Below are 20,377 nucleotides of genomic sequence, written 5' to 3' on the forward strand. Positions count from 1 at the left end.
TATAAAAACTACAAAAAGACTTAAAAACTATGGAAAACTTTCATTTAATTTTGGCTTTATATCTCAGAAAATATACAGCAATAGCTGGGGGGAAAAAGTTTATAGAAAAACCATTCTTAATTGAATTTATGAATCTATGAACTCAATCTATATAGCCTGTAGTTCACAGCTTGAGTATTGACAGCACTAACTCCATAAAAGGGTGATTTTTTTTTTCAAATTATAAAAGTAAATGTTTTAAAGACTATTATTCTTAAGCTTACTAATTCTAGATTAAGCTTATAAATCCTACTATTCTTAAAATATTTCATTTTTCCCTATTTCCTTTCCACACTGGGCTATTTTCCCTGTTGGAGCCCCTGGGCTTATAGCATCCTGCTTTTCCAACTATAGACCATTTCTTTTAGCGATGCAGATTTGCACCGACTCGCAGCGGTGCCCTTTTAGCTCGGAAAAGTTTCCTGATCGCTGATTGGTTGGACAAGATAATTCTAACCAATCAGCGATCAGGAAAATTTTCCGAGCTAAAAGGGCACCGCTGCGAGTCGGTGCAAATCTGCATCGATAAAAGAAATGGACTATAGGATTGTAGCTTAGCATTTGATACTAATAATAATAATAATAATATATATCCACCAGTCATGAAAAGGAAACTAAAAACTTTTGGTCAGAGATAATTTTTACTTACTCTTTCTATTCTCTTCTCAATGACAGCTGCCAAATTTGTAATTGCTGGGAACCGGGATAGAATTCCCTGAAGAATCAGGATGGCGTTACGAATCTGGATGTAATCTCCACTCTCTAGACAGGTAACCAGTGCCTGTAAAAGGATAACCAAACTCGTAAGAAACAAAAGGTTTAAAAGTTTAAGGGTGTCTTATGAATGGCAGGGGTAAGGGACAGTAATATTGTCCTGGAGACTGACTATATATTCATATGATCAGCTTCCAAGCCCCTATCCATCCAAGCTAGGGAACAAGGAGGACCAGGCAATGGCTGCTGCTGACTCAGCAGGTAGACCTTCAGGCTCTCCAAAACACATCTTTAGCTAGCAAGGATGGTGAGGTTAAAGACACTGCAAGAAACTATCAAGCTTGAGCGGGTCTCAAACCCCTGTCCGGACATGCATATGATCAGCTTCCAAGCTAGTAACCAAGGAGGACCAGGCAATGGCTGCTGCTGACTCAGCAGGTAAAACTGCATGCTCTCCAAAACACATCTTTAGCTAGCAAGGATGGTGAGGTTAAAGACACTGCAAGAAACTATCAGGCTTGAACGGGCGGTAAACCCCTATCCAACATATTGTCCGGCAGGGGAGTTTCCAATAGGCTACTGTAACCCCATCGTTTTTTTTTTTTTTGTCGGAAATAAATACTTTAAATCTACCCAAAAACCAAATCACAAACTGAAAAACTATAAACACAAAACTTCAACGAATGTTTTACCTTAGTTATTTTGTAATGCCACTTATGAACTACGTGTCTGTAATTCTCGTAGTCCACGTAATCGTTCGCCTCCTGCCTCGAGACCCGGTACTTGGTGACGAATCCCGGGTAGTTTGCGCACTCCTTCTCGTAGTTGGACTGGGAAGCGTGCCAGTGCATGACTGTCTCTAGAGTTCCGAGCAGGAACCTGGCATACCTATTGGCTTCCTGTTCTGTGCATGACGCTACAGTGTACGTTATGTCACAGTACATCTGGAAAAATGAGGACGATGATCAGAATTTTAGAAACTATAAATAAGACTCTATAATTATGGAATAGCTTGCCGTTTAGTGCCTCAACTAATTACATCTAATTAGTTATTCAAAATTATATAATTTGCTACTTAATTATTCCAATGGGTCATGAATTTTACTAGATAAAAATTCCTTACTCAGCCATTTTTAAATCAATGTAACTGTAGTCACATCAAAATAACAGGAACTATTCTTAATATTTCCTCTGAAAACACACACAAGACTGTAATTTACAATATAAAAACTGTGCTCTCTTGATCTTAGTAATGACAGTATCGTACTTTATATGTTAGGCCACCTGTTGGGCATAACCTAGAGACCTATCTCAAAGAAAAATAAACAAGTAGACCTTTATGGTATAACTTACCCTATCATAACATATTAAAGTGGAAAAATTTGGAGTTTTCAGGTCATGCAGCATCTTCACAAATCTGGAAGAAAAAATAAAAAAAAGACGGCCAAACATGAGTGCTTTAGTGTCGTACGGCAGTAGCAATGGCGGGTCACTTCCCTCCTCATTTGGAATAATAGGGGCAAGGCGCCCACTTTTTCATATACATGTCATTGCTGTTACTTATCAAAGCAGAGAATAGTGTCGCATCTACAGGGCTGGCCCAAGTGTTCATCTTTAAAATTGATAAATATAACAAGCGATGGTAATTTGTAGTGGAAAAGTGAGACCAGAGGGAAACTACAAATGGAACGCAGGTAGTAATCCCATCGAAGGGCTAAGGTGACAAATCAGGATACAATATAAATAGGTGCTGTTTTGGCATGCGATCTCAAAGTCGTGCTTTTGCTTTGGTATGCGATCTCACTTCACGGCAAAGCAAGACCCATTACATTCTAAACAAAACTATAAACTGGTAATAATTATCTAAGAAATAATCAATCATTGACGTTAGCTTAAGCAGCTCAACATTACCACTTGCCAAAAAATACGGAGATTAATGTTTATTTTTTTGCAAGCGAAGCAGGTGCACGACGAAGCAAGAACCATTAGGTTTTCTATCATTCTTGTTTTTTTACCTATTAAAAGTACTGAGATCGCTAACCAAAACAGCACCTATAAATGTACTGTAATATCCTACTGCCAACTTCTAACTTTGCTCTACCTCAAACTTCTTTGAACTTCTATAAACCCCTGGTCAAGAAATTAATAGTCTTTAACTGACTTATAAATAATAATAATTGACCAATAATTATTCTCCAAAACAAAAAAAAAGGATAAAAATATAATTTGTGTTAAAAAGCGAGGATAAAAATATAATTCGTCTTAAAAATTGTATAAAAAATATAATCTAACATAATGAAGAGCTAAGAAAGCTTATATAGAAAGTACCGAGATACTAACAGAAAAATTAATACGAGCATTGGATGGGTTTCTAAATGAAAATTTTCTGACATTTAAAAAAAAAAATTAGTTTACTATTGCCTTTACATTAATTTCATCATTGCAGCAGTAGGATTTAAAAATGTTTCGTTATTCAAAGACATTACTGCACCATGTCCCTTCTAAATGTGACTGTCGAATCCACATGAAAAGACGGATCTACGTCATGGAGTGACTATACTAAAGAAAAACTCCCAAGACATTTCTAACTACATAAATATAATAAAAATAAAATCCAAAATACACACTGAGTGCCACCATCCCTCTTGAAGACATAATTATGATCCTGTTTAATGAATATACAACACTATTCCTTCCTACTTCAAATGAACAGCAAAGCACATAATCACAGAAGTGTTTAAATTAGGTTATACAGTGAACCCTCGCTACTTCGCGGTTCGACCATCGCGGATTTTTTTCATAACCCATATATATATATATATATATACATATTGGTAATAACAAAATCAACATACTGTACTGAATAATCAATATAATCGATGCAAAAACTAACCTATACACAGATGTGTACAGTAAATGTGTTTGTTTCTTCATTATGATCAGAGAAACGTAAACAAAACATTGGTTGCCATTTTTCATCGTGCTTTTTGGCGTGTTTAGGAAACACATGATATAAAACCGCCTTTAATATTTGTGCCTGTTTTAGTTTAGGGTACTGTAGTACATGCATTAAGTGTTCTGTACATTAAAGGGTAGTTTGTTAACAGTACTACGTACAAGGGAAGGTTTTAAAAGTCTGAATATACATGTTAAATAAATAGGTAAATATGGTGTCACTACTTTGCGGATTTTCACCTATCGCGGCCGGGTCTGGAACCTATCTACCGCGATAAACGAGGGTTCACTATGTTAAAAAATTTATATAAATGAATGGAACATCAGCCTCTTGAATACATGTTAAAATAAAACTCACCTTTCCCAATCGGTATGATTTAGGATATAAACCAATCATGGGGGAAAAAAGGCACATTAACTACATATGACGTCTACTGGCAAAAGTGTGTGTTTGTGATTATTATCTTTATTATTACTATCTAAACCAAGTTCCTCTCCTTCCTTTGTCTGCTCGTTTATATATTTACAGCTTTTACGTTACAATTATGTTCAAAGATGCACAAAGTGTCAAAGATGCTAACTAAGGAGGACAAGACCGCAAAATGACCAAAAAATAAAGAAGAGAATATATCACACCAGCCACGTCTCATTTACATGTGTACATTTTAATCATGGTGCGTATATTATATGTATTTGAGGATAGTGTCTCTTCACTGGTTACTAAGTAACTCTGAAATACAATGATTATTTCTTTATGATCTTCAATAACAAGTAAAATTAATGATAAAAGTACATACTTATACATACTTCATCTTTTCAATCAATCTAGAAAAAACTTTCAAGCCAGTTTCTCAAAACTTAAAATTTTTGGAAAAAAATTTGCATCTAATTTATTTTAATATTGAAAGAATTTTGTAATATAAACATGAAAAAAATAAAGATTTATATGGCCTACAATCTGGAAACCCAGTTTTTTGGAAATTGATAAACTTAATCATAAATAAAATGAGAAATAATACAATTGAAAGTTTCTCCTATGCATTGAAAATATATAAATTTCCTCGTTAAAATGTTTTGTAAATTAGATTTTTCAAAAGGCTTTTTAAATGAACGAAAGCAATCAATAAACAACAAAGTAGACAGAGATCGAAGTAATAACCCAAATTAACTTTGTTTTAATAGAGCAGAGTTGTGATCTTAAGGGCCAAACTAAGATGAAAACGTTAAAGAGGAAAAACGAATAACTGCTTGTATAAACCCTTGAGCAGCGCCCTAAGAGGAAGTCTAGGCGATAAAGAAATGAACACAGTGTACTCTTACTTAGAACAATAGACAGCATCCAACGCAGTGAAGGTGCACCGTGGGAACAGGCACAGCTGCAAGAACGCCGTGACGGTATCGTTCTTGGGCGATCTGGCAGCCCGCAGCATGAACCACTTGTCTTTCTCCTGGAGGGTGAAAGATAAAACAAATCATCAGTTCAGGACAAAACCATAGGAGAAGGATCCCAACTTACATACATTTAGATACAAACACAAATCTAACTAAAAATAATAAAGATACGATGAAGAAAGACTGAAATAAAATATATAATTTAATACAATAAGCAAGTTGATGTATGCAATAACCTCATATCTATTTCATATGAAACCTGACTATTTGTTGACCTTTGTAGCTGGAAATCATAGGTATGGGATTCAAGTTGGCCCTACCCTAGGCCAAAGTTTGTCAAAATTCCACTTAAAAACAGCTTCTTGGAACCTATTAAGTTTTTAAGTCGAGGACCTTTTGTACGTTGGAAGAAGAAGAAGAAGAAGAAGAAGAAGAAGAAGAAGAAGAAGAAGAAGAAGAAGAAGAAGAAGAAGAAGAAAAAAAATAAATAAATAAAAGCAGCTATTTTCTCTCGGGACTAAACCTCTCTTAAAAGCAACGCTCACCTGTTGCAATCTGGCACGAACTCGTTCGACGTGCTCCTTCTGCCGCTTCTCTTCCTCTTGTAGTTTTTCTCTGAGCGATACTAGACGGTCGGTATCCTTTTTTCTTTTGCTGGAGGATGGCTGTAAAGGGAGAAGAGATTTGTTTGCATTGAAGGGATTAGAGTTCTTTGTTTAATTAAAAATTATATAAAATTTTAACTGTATGCAGAAGTGTACCATAAAAATAGATTCTACAGAAGATATTTCCGTGGTAAAAAAAGGGAAAAATATATTCAATATGTACAACAAATGCACTTTGAAATTTTGTACTAATTCTAAAGAGATTTTCTCTACTACATCATAAAAAAAAGTAAATACCATGATAGAATACAGTCCCATACTTACATTTACATCAATTTTCTTTATTTCCTTTTCATATATATGTGTAGGTACTTCTAGGTCTGACATCGTCAACGTCCAGAAAGTGAGGAAAAATGACGGGTCCATGTCCTCCCAAACCTGTAAGATTCAAATAAAATTATTCAACTTTTACATCCTAAAAAGAAATTAACGACACGCCATTAAATAACCCATTCCATCAGAAGATATTCTGACTATAATTTGTGCGGTGGCAAGCGTGTCTCGTGTGAACGATATAGATTATCAAGATGGAGATAGATGGGACATATTTTAATATGGGAGGATGAGTTAATCCAGGTTGTAACTGAATGGGAACCAGGCAGTAGGAGAGGACCGTGGTAGACCAAGAGAAACGTGGCTGATGACAATGCGAAGGGAGGTTGGATTTGAGAATTTGATTGAGCTCAGAGATGGCACAGGAAAGTGGCGTATAGCGTAAACTCACTCAGCCCTTACGCATCCCATGGGGCCAGAGAATTAAGTAAATTAAGGGAAGAGAGGAAAGGTTCCCTTTTGTTCCTTTTTTTTATGTTGGCTACCCCCCCCAAAAAAAAAAATTGAGGAAGTGCCTTAGTAAATAGATAGATACATACATATACCAAGGCACTTCCCCCAATTTTGGGGGTAAGCCGACATCAACAAATGAAGCCAAAAAAAAAAAAGGGGGACCTCTACTCTCTACGTTCCTCCCAGGCTAACAAGGGACTGAACTGAGTTCAGCTGGTACTGCTAGGGTGCCACAGCCCAACCTCCCACATTATCCACCACAAATGAAGCTAGATAGATAGAAGAATAAAATCCCTTTGGTATTTCTCTTAGAAACCGCCAAACAGCCACGTCTCCTTAGACAACACGTTAAATTGTTAATAGATAATGCAAGGGAGAGCTGATCTTACCTTGTTTAAATAAACTTGTACACAAAAGAGGGGATCCCCTAATCAGTTATATCTACAGAAACAATACCAAAGCATAGAAAATGCTACAAAAAATAAGTCCCAAACATTGACCTCTTATCAAGTGTACAATAGACATGATTTTCCTACCTCAAAACAACAATGATTCTCTTGAACAGCATTAGCACCTTCCTGTTCAAGTATCAGAAGAAATCAACTATGAATTGTTTAAGCAATATACTTTTAAAGACTCACCTTACAACTAAAATGAGGTCTGATATTAGTAACAATAGGTCCAAACACCTCATTGCAAGCTTCCAGGTAGCGTTTTTTCTTCTGTTCGATTGTCAACTTCTTTTCTCCTCTATCCTGTCTTCTTAATTCATCATATTTCAACTGAAAAAAAAAAGGACATTATGAAAGGAATCTGATGTACTAAGATAATGTTACATTATATTTTCTAGTTTGGTTTTCCGTACCTGTAAAAAATAAAAGAATTTATTAAGGTTCTGATGGCAATGTCTATAATTTCAAGTCATTTGTATTTTTCCTTGGTATACAGCTTAGTTCTTGAATATACATAGGAAACTTACACAGGAGTTGGGACTGATGATGCAATATCCAAAAATAAAGGACTCTGTTTTGAATTTTATGTATGAGCAATTAAATATAAAAGCGGGCAACACATACTGTGGTAACTATGAATGGCCGAGTGGTGCACTGTGCATGAATGTGTTTAGAAAAATATTTGGTCAAAAATAGTTGTTTCATAACAAACCCATCTATATTGCATCACCTGAACTTCAATTTAAAATTCATTCCATTTTCTTTTAATGACAAACTACAATGAAATACTAAAATGACCACTATTCAACCAGAAAGAATTAAATTTCATACTGCTGCTTCAACTAAGCTTACAGCTTAGCTTACTATAGTAGTAGTAGTGGTAGTAGTAATATAATCTTAAAATATACTTACATTTAACATATTTGTGAACAACGGCCGAGCTAAAAAGAAGGCTACGTCAGCATTAACATGGCAGTCTGATAACAAGGTTCCAATGCTGGGAAGTCTGTCGCTCAGTTCGTCTATGGTGACCATTTGGAACAGATAAGATCCGAACTGGACCATCGTGTCTTGACACTGAAATAATAAAAACAAGAGATATGTATAATACAATAAAATATATATCATCACTCAATAACACATGTTGAGAATACAGTATAAGAATAATTCAGCCTGTAATGTGAAAGAAACTCATTCTTCATAAATTTAATCCTTAGAGGTCCAATAAGAGAACTTACTTGATCATACAGTTTCCCAACTAGCTTCAGGTGAGGCGATTCCGTCTGGTTGTAAACGACCGAATTTCTTTGCTGTGCCATTAGAAGAAGCAAGGGTATGGCCAGGTTGTTCTCGAGAAGAGCTTCCTTCAGTCTCACGGAGGATCTTTTTATATTTCGTTCCTGCTGGTACTGTCCGGCTTCACGGCGGAGTAGTTCGCCTCCGCACATGGCATCGAGCTAGAAGACAGGAAGATAGGTTGAGACGCCAAGAGAATAGAGGAACATATTCAAATAATTTGTTCGAAACCACAAAAATTACAGAAGGTTATAACTCACGATAATGCATTATTGGACAAAACGTTTCGTGGAGTACTGTACCGGACTTTACAAGTTATGAGTTTAAAATGGAAATAAATCAACCGACATCTTCTCTTACCTGTTCTGACGTAAGATCTTCCAGAGTATCGATGCCGCCCATCTTCTGAACGATTTCTCTTAGTATGAGAAGATCTATAGACTTTTCACACTTCAATTGATTGGCTACAAACTGAAGTATACCACCAAGGTCCATTGGATACTTTTTGAAGACTGTGCCACAGAAGTTAGACAGCGACTGTAACCACGGAGATATGGCCATGGCTATCAAAAGAAAGACAAACGATTAATTGTTATTCTCCAAATAGGTCAGGTAACAAACAACATTAGTTTGAGACATTCATAGAGACTTTCGAACGATTGATAATGCTAATATGTAAACTAAAAACATAATACTTTCTACAACAGGTTCTTTTTTGGTTTACTAGTAGTTGTTCATATCCTGCTCCTATAATCCTATCCGACAAAAAGACTTTCTACATCGCAAGCTGCTTCAGTACCAATTTTCTTGAGAGGTAAATTTTATTGATATACATTTTTTAGTCTGGCATTAAAGACCAAATAGATTATTGTGATACTCTATTCCAATACTCAAAGAGGCAAATTTCATTTTAAGAATTAGCTTCTAATATGCAATTGGAATATGTACGCATAATAATCTAAAATCATTAAATGCTAGCAAGGAAAAGATGAAGAACGAATGCTTACCATCATTGGCTGTTCTGTCTTTGTTTTCCGACAAGATTTCCACGATACAATAAGCGAGCATATCGTAAGACAGAGAAGTCAGGTACTTGAAACTATCGACAACCGGTCCGATTAAATTGTCATAGAGCTGAACTTGAATCAGGATCTGGGAAGAAAAAATTAGATATATTTTGGAGATCATTTTGAATTAGAAGCTATGAAAGTCAAAATAAAAAAGCTTAATACTTATCACCAAAAAAAAAAAAAAAAAAAAATGAGAAAGGGAGAGAGAGATAGAATTCAGTCCCTTATTATAATACTGTACTTCTCAAGTTATATAAGCTTTAATATACTCAAAATTCCTTTTATATTAAAATATGATCAAATGTTTGATAGGAAAAATAATACTCAACATTACTTATATTTAATTGAATAACCTAATGACTTTAAAATACTGCAATCTTAGGGCACATTTCACTCTTTAGTATAGTATTTAAGAATACACAGTCGTATATACAGTACCACCAGAACACGGTACTCAGTACGGGGTAACTTTGCCGCACTGTACTCACATAGTGGAATATCGGACCCGGATTGTTGTGGGTCAACTTGCCGATGCCTCGACTAACGGGCTTGATTGTTTCTTTGGTGATTCTCATCATTATGAACTTGGCTTTCTTGAGAAGTCTGGTTCTAGCTTTCACTAATATCGGGTGTTGGGTGTGAGTCTCGTTTTTCCAGCGACCGTAAATTTTGTACCTGGAACAAATAGAGATAAGTATTAGCCCTTTTACCCTCGTCATAAGGTTAAATTCCGAGCACATCATGCTATATATTTTTTTTCAAATTGCTCTAACAGCCTTAATTTTTGTCGTAGAGAGGTCAGGTTGGTCTCATTCTTTTAGGAAAATGCCTGAAGTTTCTCATAAAGTTATCAAACACACGTAAATAACAGTGTTTTGCAAGAACGTACCGGTACGTCCTTTAGGGGCGAAAGGGTTAATAATAATAATCTGAGTCAAGTTAGGACGATGAAACAATCTCCAACAGATTTAGTAGATTTGAGAACAAATCTCTCAGAAGGATATTGGGAGTTAAATGACAGGACAGGATTAAAAATGAAACGGTTTAAATAGCACTGTCGTAGGTACATTACGATTTATGATAGGGTCTAGGGAAGCAAGAGTGCACCTTGGGGATAAATTTAGCTGTCTCCAATGTAATGAGGGCACTAACTACCAGTGGGAGAGATGGATACATTATGAGTCTTCAGCATCCATTTAAGTTACTAATGATATAAAAAGAGAGAGTTGTCATGAAGTGTAATTTCAAAAATATCTTTACATTAGAGAAAAATAAGAAAAAAAATTAACTAAGAACAGAATTGGTAAGACTTGTGCAAGACTTTATTAGTGAATAGCAACTATGTACATAAAATTATCATGTAAGGACTTGGTTATGATAAGAGGAAATCAAAGCAAGGACAGGAGTATAGAGTAATAATTGCAAATCAACATATCATTCATGAGTTGCAAGGCATCGGGGACAACACGATGGGAATTATTACAGGAAATATCCCCAAAACAGCTATAAAATCATACAGAATGAAAGCAGAAATGCCGGAGATACTCTAATATCATTAAAACAAAACCCTTTGGCACTAACCTATGCTGGTAAGGATATACTTTCACAACTTCCCAGATTTCTTCGGCTAAACACGGATTTGAATCTAGAACTGAAAGGGAAGGGAGTAGCACCTCGTCGAGCACAGTGAGGAATTCGTAGTAGAAGTCCTGTCGCATGCCTTCTCCACTCATTGTAATCTATGGGAGGATGAAAAGAAGTTATATCGCATGTTGAATACAAAGTACTTACGGCTAACATTATACCATTAGATTATAATCAAAATACTCTTTTCTGCATTTTGAATACATTAAAACATAAGAGATAACTATACTTAATTAAAAAGTATTCAGAATTATTCGAACTAAAGAACAACACACGTCAATACCTGCTTCAGAGCCATCTTGGCAACCCTTAAAACTTTGTATATCAACCCTGGATCGTGATAGATATGAGGTCCCAGGGCACACAACATGGGGAATATAGTGTTGCAGACATCTTCAAATGTGTAGGCAGGTGGCGGTGCTAAGGAATTGTTGATCAACTCGACTACTGTTCCTTTCAGACGACTTGGGAGGACGCATACCCTGGAATTCAAAAGATAAATAAAATTACAAGGCTTCGATATAATTGATCGAGAGGAAGTTGTACCACGAAGAAACATACAAAATAATTCCCAATACAGCAAATACCGTACGTGAAATAAAATGGCTCTCACTTGCGATATATTGGCTCTATTGTAGCATGGATCAGCTTGCAGAGCGCTTGACTTATAGGAGGACAGGAGACAAGGTAGTAGTCAGGAAACCGCCGGGAGAGTTCGTTGAAATTATCCCAAGCACCAACCTGTTGATAGAAAAGAGGTAAATCTCATTACAAAACCTCCCAACGACATAATGACATTCTTCCGGCCAGTTATACATACATACATATACCAAGGCATGAAACAGAAACGGGGACCTATCCTCTCTACGTTTCTCCCAGCCTGACAAGGGACTCAACCGAGTTCGGCTGGCACAGCTAGGTAAAATACTATTATATAACAGTAAAACCCAAATCTCTGGGATACCAAAAAGTTCAGTATACTCGCCTCCAAGAGAGCAATGCAAAGCTGGACTTTCTGATTGGTGTAATATTTTTCCATATTTCTCAACTCCTCTCTTTCTCTCTCATCATCTTCCTTTTCTTTTTCTTTGTTGTCCTTCTCTTTATCTTTGGTGGAAACGACATGGACCTTCATGGCAATGTCCCTCGCTTCACTCTCTTCCCTTTGATAGTCCTCAATCATTGATGAGTCTTCTGGCGTTAGCTGTAAAATTAGCAATAAAAAAAACATAGATTTCAGTATAAGTTTCAGGAAACTATCATATCAACAGACAAAATATTGTTAGATCAAAAGATAAGACCATAAAAGCATATTAGACTACCCTTGCTAATATATAAAGTCTCGGATATAATACCACTTCTTGATTTGTTTAAAATTACATTACAGTTTTTGAAGATTAAGAAGAACTGGATGTCCTAAATATTTCCAAGTAAATCTGCCCAACAACAAAAATTACATTAGAGATAAAAAATCCACCGTACTTACCCATTTGTATATATCACTAAAATGCAAGATGTTGGCTTGGATTAGCAACGCTATAGTCGTGTATATACCCTTCCCCGTTCTTCCGTTTAGCCCATATGAGTTTAGCTTGAAACCCAGGAGCTCACTTATTGTCGAGGACTCACAGGGATAGAGCTTAAGCAGACCTGTATAAAACTCGTGCTGGTGTGGACGGCATTCCAAAGATTCTAAAATCAAATCCAAAACACGGTTTGGATCGAGATTAAACCCACCTGAAAATAGAGACAAAAACAAGACATGAGTAATATACATACATACATACACCAAGGCACTTCCCCCAATTTTGGGGGGTAGCCGACATCAACAAAGAAACAAAAACAAAAAGGAGACCTCTACTCTCTACGTTCCTCCCAGCCTAACAAGGGACTCAACCGAGTTCAGGTGGTGCTACTAGGGCGCCACAGCCCACCCTCCCACATTATCCACCACAGATGAAGCTTCATAATGCTGAATCCCCTACTGCTGCTACCTCCGCGGTCATCTAAGGCATCAGCAGGGCCTACCAGAACTGCGTCACAATCGCTCGCCATTCATTCCTATTTCTAGCGAGCTCTCTTGCCTCTCTCACATCTATCCTCCTATCACAAATCATCAATACAAGTGTTGATTTCTCTATGATGTCCAGCTGACATTAGCAGGAGGAAAATACACAAACAAGGGTTCTACTGTATGTTCGCTTGTGACATAAAGAAAGTGGGAACTTACCGATCAAACTCCGTATGACCTGTATCATCGACTTGGGAGTAATTCTGTCGGTTATGTCTTGGTTGAGTTCCGTGACAAGTTTGGCATAACCTTCCGTTTCTTCACGCAACAGGTTGAATTTCTGTTGTTTGTAGCTGTAAAAAACAATTCTCATTACAATATACTACTTTTTTCAAGAAGGTAAAAGCTTATAATGTCTCAAACTTTACATTACAATTTCTACTTCACAGCCTAAGATTTCAGTATAGTAAATAATGCCATAATGAATAAAACTAAGCTTGGAATAAGAGAGCCAAATGATAAAGATAATTACAAACAAGGATATATATATATATATATATATATATATATAGAACCAATCTTTTCAAATTTCCATGTAACTGTACAGTAATTATAAAATTTACCATCTTTCTGACCAGAACACTTACAATAACTTTGTCTTGACTTTAATCTGTCTTGTGTGAAAAGTCTTTTTGTTCTTCACAACTCCCGCCTCTCCTAAGGTTTCAATTTCCAGTCTCTCTTTCAACAACTTATCTGTTTCTAGACTCTTCAAGAGCGTCATCAGAGGCTCTCGATTTTTCCCCATGCGATCTGTGGCAGAATTTTCCAAGTCGAGCAGCATGGAAACCTCGACCAATTGAGAAGACATATCTGGATGCAAGTTCTGAAATGAACGGAGAAAATACATTAATCAAACGGTAACTTTGGAGAAAAAGAATTAATCTTAGAAGTAACTTTTGTGAACGGGTGCTTATTCCAGAGAGCAGTAAATAGGAATGCTGATACTCAAATTATTGGATTCATCAAAGAGAGAATAAGTTAACCCTTTTACCCCCAGGCTCTTTGGAAATTTCCAACCCTTAACCCCCAGGGGGTTATTTTTTTCCCCAGCAAATTTTGCAAATATTTTTTTTAAATTGCTCTAACAGCCTTAATTTTTGTCATAGAAAGGTCAGGTTGGTCTCATTCTCTTGGAAAATGCCTGAATTTTCTCAAAAAATTATCAAAAATATGAAAAAAAAAAATTTTATAGCATTTTTTAGCAAGGATGTACCGGTACATCCATGGGGATAAAGGGATGGCTTTTGTGAAATGTACCAGTACGTCCTTTGGGGGTAAAAGGGTTAATAAGCTCACTACCAGTTGAACTAAACATCTAGAATTTGAGGATAATTGGTATAACACCTACAAATACAAAGCAGTTTATTCTCCCTATGAAACTTGAAGCAAACAAGAAAGGACTTCTAGTGAATTATAAACCTCACTCAATAGTAACAGGACCTAATTCTTAAAATATATTGATGGAATTATTAATAATACTTACAATAATTTCAGCAATGAATGGCCTTGCTTGTTCTTTTCTCAAGTTTCCCTTCAGGAACGCTGTTAAAATTTCATACAGAGCTCGAGATAAATCTGCAAAGAAGAGAATTGCCAACGATTAATTTCAGAGATCAATGCAAATGACAACCCTGCCATAGAATGCAACAGCTATTTCATCAATTTCAATACAGTATTATCATGAATATTCAGGAACTAAGACATTGGGAGAAGTGCCATGGTATATGTATGTATGTATTATCATGAATATTCAGGAACTAAGACATTGGGGGAAGTGCCATGGTATATGTATGTATGTATTAGCATGAATATTCAGGAACTAAGACAAAAACCTACATACTGTACATGTAAATTCACTCTAAACACTATTGGTGTATACTTTTCCTTGAACATTTTAAGACCAGTGACAATAAATGGAAAGGAAATCTGTTTCCGCAAACATTCCAAAAAAATAACAGCGGTCGCTAATGATCTCAACACTGTCAATCTTAATGTACACCGATAGTTTTTAGAGCGAGTGTACGTGCAATATGAATGCACGAAGACAGTTATAATTAAATCACAACTATGACCCTACCTCCAGCTTCACCTGGCTGAGAAAACCCTGGGTTGTCTGGGTCATCTTTGACGAAATCCTTAATGGTCTGTAAACTGAAAAAGGAATGTAAATTATTAACCATGTAAATTATTCAATATTTGTCAATTATTAAGAACTAAAATATCTCGGCAGCTTCCTTGAATTCCCAGCTGGATTACCTTTTGCCTTTTTATTTTTCATCCCGACTCTCTCAACTTTACTCCGTATACCTTTCATAGAAATACTTTAAATCCTTTGACTGAACTCTTCAAGTACTGTATTTGGATATTCAAATCACAGGACTTGTGTAACAGGTATTCCAAACATATGCAATACAGTGCAAAACACTTATCCTGTGTGTGTGTGTCGTACTATATCCTGTACGGCAGTGTTAACAATCGCCAAAGCGTAGGTCAAAATGTGAAATTTAGCATAAAAAATTGACAAATAATTCTGTATAAGTTGGGAAATTATATCAACGATACTTTGTTAATTACATGCGAGGATATTCTCAATACCACCGTCAACTCAAAATCAGCTGATGACATAACCAAGATAAAAAGAATGGGTAATTCCCGTTGTTATACTACTTAAATTAATAATATAAAAGCACAAACAAAAAAAAAAAAAATTGATTGAAAACCAGGATTATTTTATGACATCTTTCAGTACTGTACGTTATGTGCTACTAAAACTAAAGAACAGTGGATTTCTAATGCTGTGCTTAACGTTTTGGTCTGCACTTTTTAACGTTACACTCTACAGTACTTGACGATTTGTAACTAAATTTTACTTTTGATTCGTGTCCTTTAGCAATTTTTAAAATTATACATAATTATTTGCCCATTTTCAATGCTAAATACCATGCTTTGACTTGTGCTTTTCAACTTTACACTCTATTTGGTGATTTATAACTCAAAGGTCTCGTTTTGACTAATTTCATAACAGCACGTCACCAGACATACCAGTCGTGGTCACGGTCGCAAAGTCGATCAGAATTGGCTTCCCTTCACACACACAAATTGCAAATTATAAAGGTTTTTTTCCTCACTACAACTATTTCAAATTATTGTTCACATAAAGTACAATTAGCTGAATTCAAATTATTCTGGGTATAAGGTTCTTCTTATGCTTTTAACCCCCAGTATAGGTGATTTATGAAATCCTCAACAAATGGGTTCCCTAGTATGGTTATTAACACAGCCCTGGTCTACACCACACTTTACAAAATTTAGAGAAACAATAATATCCCTTAATTTTGCAAATACTTGCAAATAAATCTAAGAGAATTCAACGAGAACAAATTATCATTCTTTTGTACAATACTAAACTCGTCACAAGATAAAATAATACCAAGATTTTCAAGAAATTCTTTTATTGTGGTAGCTGCAGTACTAAAGACTGCATCGACTAGTCTTTCCTAAAGTCTAATCTACATGAAACATTCTAATTGGTTTATTAGAAGGCCTAGGACATAATACGGGCCAACCTTTCCATGCGATTGGCCCAATTTAAATATTACTCCAGGCACAGCCATACAAAAACGCCCCATATCAGCACATGATTAAAAATTCAACGGCACATATATATATCAACCAGGAATTTCTAATGCAACCTATCAAAATGAACCTACGCTCATTATAATAACTGCCGTAATATTGGCATTGCCTCAATTAAAGACTTTATATTGTTGGGTGTTAACTTTCTACTGGCGTCTCGAGTTTGCCTCCGATATCCCATGATCAGCTTGAATATCCTAGCCAAAAGTTTTAAACTTATCATGCCTTTATCAATATGATCCACGAAATAATGGCATTAACACAATGTATACCCCATCGACAGGGTATACGATTTACCAAGGGTTCGGGTGTATACCGTTGGAACTTTATACGAGAACAGCTCGACATGTGGTTTGGCTTTAGCTTTAATATCTCATTATAAGGTTGGTCAAGGCATCGGCCACCTGTTGAGATAATACCGTTAGTTATTTGGTTCTTTAACTAGCCAGAACTTCAGTGGATCCCTCTCTGGTTGTGATTCATTTTTCCTTTGCCTATACATACATTGAATAATCTGTTCTATTTCTTACACATTCTCTTCTTTCCTCATACACCTGACAACACCAAGCTAAGCAAAGAATTCTTCCTTTAAGGGGGTTAACTACTGTACTGCCCTGTAATTGTTCAATGGCTACTTTCCACTTGGTAATGGAAGAAGACTTTAATCTTGGGTAGTGCCATAGCCTCAGTACCATGGGCCTCCACTGCTTTGGATTAAAGTTTTCTCGTTTGTGACTACACTTTTGCACACTATCATATCAGTTACCTTACTTCCATCCCTCACTGAGCTATTTTCCTTATTGGAGGCCTTAGGCTTGTACAACCTTCAATCAATCAAGTGTATAAAGTTATACACTTAATTGATTGATGAGGTATTCTGTTCAAACAGCTAACTTGCTTCTATTGTCTATTTCAAATGTGGGACTTCTACTTGTCCTTAGTTTACATTTTTCAAAAAACAGGTTGAATATCACAAACACGTTTCAATCATAGCCAATCCTTATCAGCATCATACCAGAAACATTGGCTTTATTTCACTGTATTTCTTGACGTTAAGAACACTTGACCATGAGGTTATAGAGTATACTGTCATGTTAAAAAAAAAAAAAAAAAAAAAAAAAAAAAAAAAAAAAAAAAAAAAAAAAAAAAAAAAAAAAACGAAAACAGCACCACCTGTTGGGTTTTTTATAAACTATGCAAGGAGCTACGTATAGCTGGGGTGTGGATCAAAATGTCCAATTGAACAGGGTCGGAACACATGATCATAATGAAAACTTTTACAATTTGGTACAATTCTTGAAGGTTTAGCTTACGATGAGGACATTTTATTCTATGATTTAGCAATAAGATGTGATAAAAAAAAGACACACATTACAAATTATCAAAATTTAGGTTATATAAAATAATTTTCTGAGGTTTTGAGCACTTCCATTCACACTGAATGTAAAAATCATATAGAAATATACAAGCGTAAGAATGCCGACAATCAAAATGATTTCATCATTCCCAATAATGGGATCAATATTATCTGGGAGGACAGTGCCTACTAGACACAGGTTATCTTTCCCAGCATAGGTTTAGAACAATACTTGTAAACTGATAATTACAAACCTATTTGAATAAAACTACTAAAATAGCATTTTGAACCCCCTTCACCCAGTCTTGCGATTAATAAAAACTCATATCTATTTTACTAAAACTACCATTTTTCTGCTTTCGTTTTGGTCGCTACGACAGAAGACCCCAAGAACAGTTCTAAAATTCCCAACAGGTGGTTCTGTCCAAACTTAGATTGCCAATCTCCTGTATTATTAGTACTGGTACCGTTTTGGGAGCCTTTGTAGGGTGACGGCCAAATCCCGTAGAAAACGGGAATATTCTGAACTATAGCCGTCGTTCTAAAAACGATTTTGGCGGGAGAAGCTAACTTAAAAAACCCACCTAACCTATGCTAAAAGCCGCATCCTTACCCAGAGGGGCTTCGCCCCCCGGACACCCCCCCTCTCACAACAGTTTCCTTAGCTACGAGAACGGCGGGAGAAGCTAACTTGAAAAACCCACATAACCTATGCTAAAAGCCGTGTCCTTACCGCAGCCCCCCCTGGATCCCCCCTTACACAACATATTAAGATCCGTAGACCATTTCCAAACGTTTTTTTTCTATACAAGATAACAGTCGGAGCGACAATAAGCAAATTAGGACGCTTGGCCGTAGCGCTCCAAACTAACCCCCCATTTGTAACCTACAATCATATTTTTTTCTTTCTGTCATGCGACTTTCTCTTGGCCAATCTCCTACTTCCACAATTCATATACAGTACAAGCTCCACCCCTTGTTAATAATACCTCTTCCCCCAACTAGGCCTATGTCATACATTTGAAAGTGTTCTTGGATTCTTATTAAAGATAAAGTTTAGTATTTATGGCACCAAAAACAAGTAACAATTTCCTTTTTGAAGGAAATACAAAGCGTTATTGGAGTTTAAACTATTTTACAATGGTTTCGTTAAAGAAATACGCACGTTACGATAAGGGCATCAGACGAGTATTTTAACGGACAAAAATTCCATACGGAAATTAGCTATACACTACCCAAGTGAGGTTTTTGTTTGTTTCCTGAGCATTTGTAGTTCGTTGAGGGAATGTAAAACCAAATTTTATAAGATAAACAAGAAAATCACCTCACCTATGGTTCCCTACCTAATCTATAGTCAATTTCTTTTATCGAGGCAGATTTGCACCAACTCGCAGCGGTGCCCTTTTAGCTCGGAAAAGTTTCCTGAACGCTGATTGACTGGACGAGATAATTCTAACCAATCAGCCAACAGCGATCAGGAAACGTTTCCGAGCTAAAAGGGCACCGCTGCGAGTCGGTGCAAATCTGCCTCAATAAAAAAAAATGGACTATAGTCTCGTTATCTACAGGGGAGGGAGGTATGCAACCCGCAACTCCATCCTTACGCAGTTGTATTCATCCATTCACTACCTAAATATACAACTTCTTTCAATTGGAATATTGTGCTACAGTAAATAATTACCGAATTACTAGGCCTAGGTTAGCCTAGTACTACAATTTTATTTAGCCCGGTGGTAGCTTAGGGCTATGTAATATGATTTTACAGTCAAAGTTACTCTTTAATCATCATGTAAATGTTCAAATTGCCTCCCAGAATGTAAAATGAAGATAAGCTTGGTTTTACGCAACAGAAGCGTAGCCCAAGCTACGGTTGACGGTGGCCATTGCCGCGAACTAAGACTTGGAATCTTTGAAATAGTTTTGATGGTTATAATAAGAATACTACATAAAATACAGTAAGATTTAGTACAAAATGATGCTTTTTTTATTCCAGTTATGTCGATAAATCCCTAATTTTACCGATATTACCTTTACGGTAGAAATGTCGGCATCAGCTTCATGTAAACAACTACGAAGAACCTTTTGACCGGTCGCTTTTCCGCCTCATTTAACACTCAAACATCACGAAAATATTAAATTAAGAACATCACAATGTTAAATTATTATTAATAAACGTAACTTACACTTCAGAACGTCCCGTTTTGTCCCAATTTTTCCAAGTTTCGGGTGTAAACAAGCGGTGAACACCCGCCATGTTTGCTATTTGGTCCCAAATCTCGACTGCCGACGCCGAGGGA

At 36.2% G+C, this 20,377-nt stretch overlaps 1 protein-coding gene across 3 annotated transcripts in view; it reads right to left on the reverse strand.

Moving 5' to 3' along the window:
• tho2 (THO complex subunit 2-like protein) overlaps positions 1-20,377 on the reverse strand; it is a 66,054-nt gene extending 45,677 nt beyond the window's left edge. For all 3 annotated transcript variants that reach the window (XR_011044166.1, XM_068370970.1, XM_068370971.1), the window contains exons 1-22: positions 20,264-20,377; positions 15,165-15,238; positions 14,571-14,662; positions 13,672-13,910; positions 13,244-13,377; positions 12,500-12,750; positions 11,999-12,217; positions 11,627-11,754; positions 11,297-11,495; positions 10,951-11,108; positions 9,858-10,044; positions 9,307-9,451; positions 8,660-8,862; positions 8,242-8,460; positions 7,916-8,080; positions 7,193-7,333; positions 6,030-6,143; positions 5,646-5,765; positions 5,029-5,156; positions 2,107-2,170; positions 1,446-1,697; positions 689-820 (exon numbers count right to left, since the gene is read on the reverse strand). Coding sequence is in view for 2 of the 3 variants with exons in the window: in XM_068370970.1 (XP_068227071.1) it covers positions 689-820; positions 1,446-1,697; positions 2,107-2,170; positions 5,029-5,156; positions 5,646-5,765; positions 6,030-6,143; positions 7,193-7,333; positions 7,916-8,080; positions 8,242-8,460; positions 8,660-8,862; positions 9,307-9,451; positions 9,858-10,044; positions 10,951-11,108; positions 11,297-11,495; positions 11,627-11,754; positions 11,999-12,217; positions 12,500-12,750; positions 13,244-13,377; positions 13,672-13,910; positions 14,571-14,662; positions 15,165-15,238; positions 20,264-20,334 (3,435 nt within the window). In the remaining variant the exon portion in view is untranslated. The remainder of the gene's footprint in view (positions 1-688; positions 821-1,445; positions 1,698-2,106; positions 2,171-5,028; positions 5,157-5,645; positions 5,766-6,029; positions 6,144-7,192; positions 7,334-7,915; positions 8,081-8,241; positions 8,461-8,659; positions 8,863-9,306; positions 9,452-9,857; positions 10,045-10,950; positions 11,109-11,296; positions 11,496-11,626; positions 11,755-11,998; positions 12,218-12,499; positions 12,751-13,243; positions 13,378-13,671; positions 13,911-14,570; positions 14,663-15,164; positions 15,239-20,263) is intronic.

The sequence above is a fragment of the Palaemon carinicauda genome, chromosome 3, assembly GCF_036898095.1.
Source record: "Palaemon carinicauda isolate YSFRI2023 chromosome 3, ASM3689809v2, whole genome shotgun sequence".
NCBI classification, from domain to species: Eukaryota; Metazoa; Arthropoda; class Malacostraca; order Decapoda; family Palaemonidae; genus Palaemon; species Palaemon carinicauda.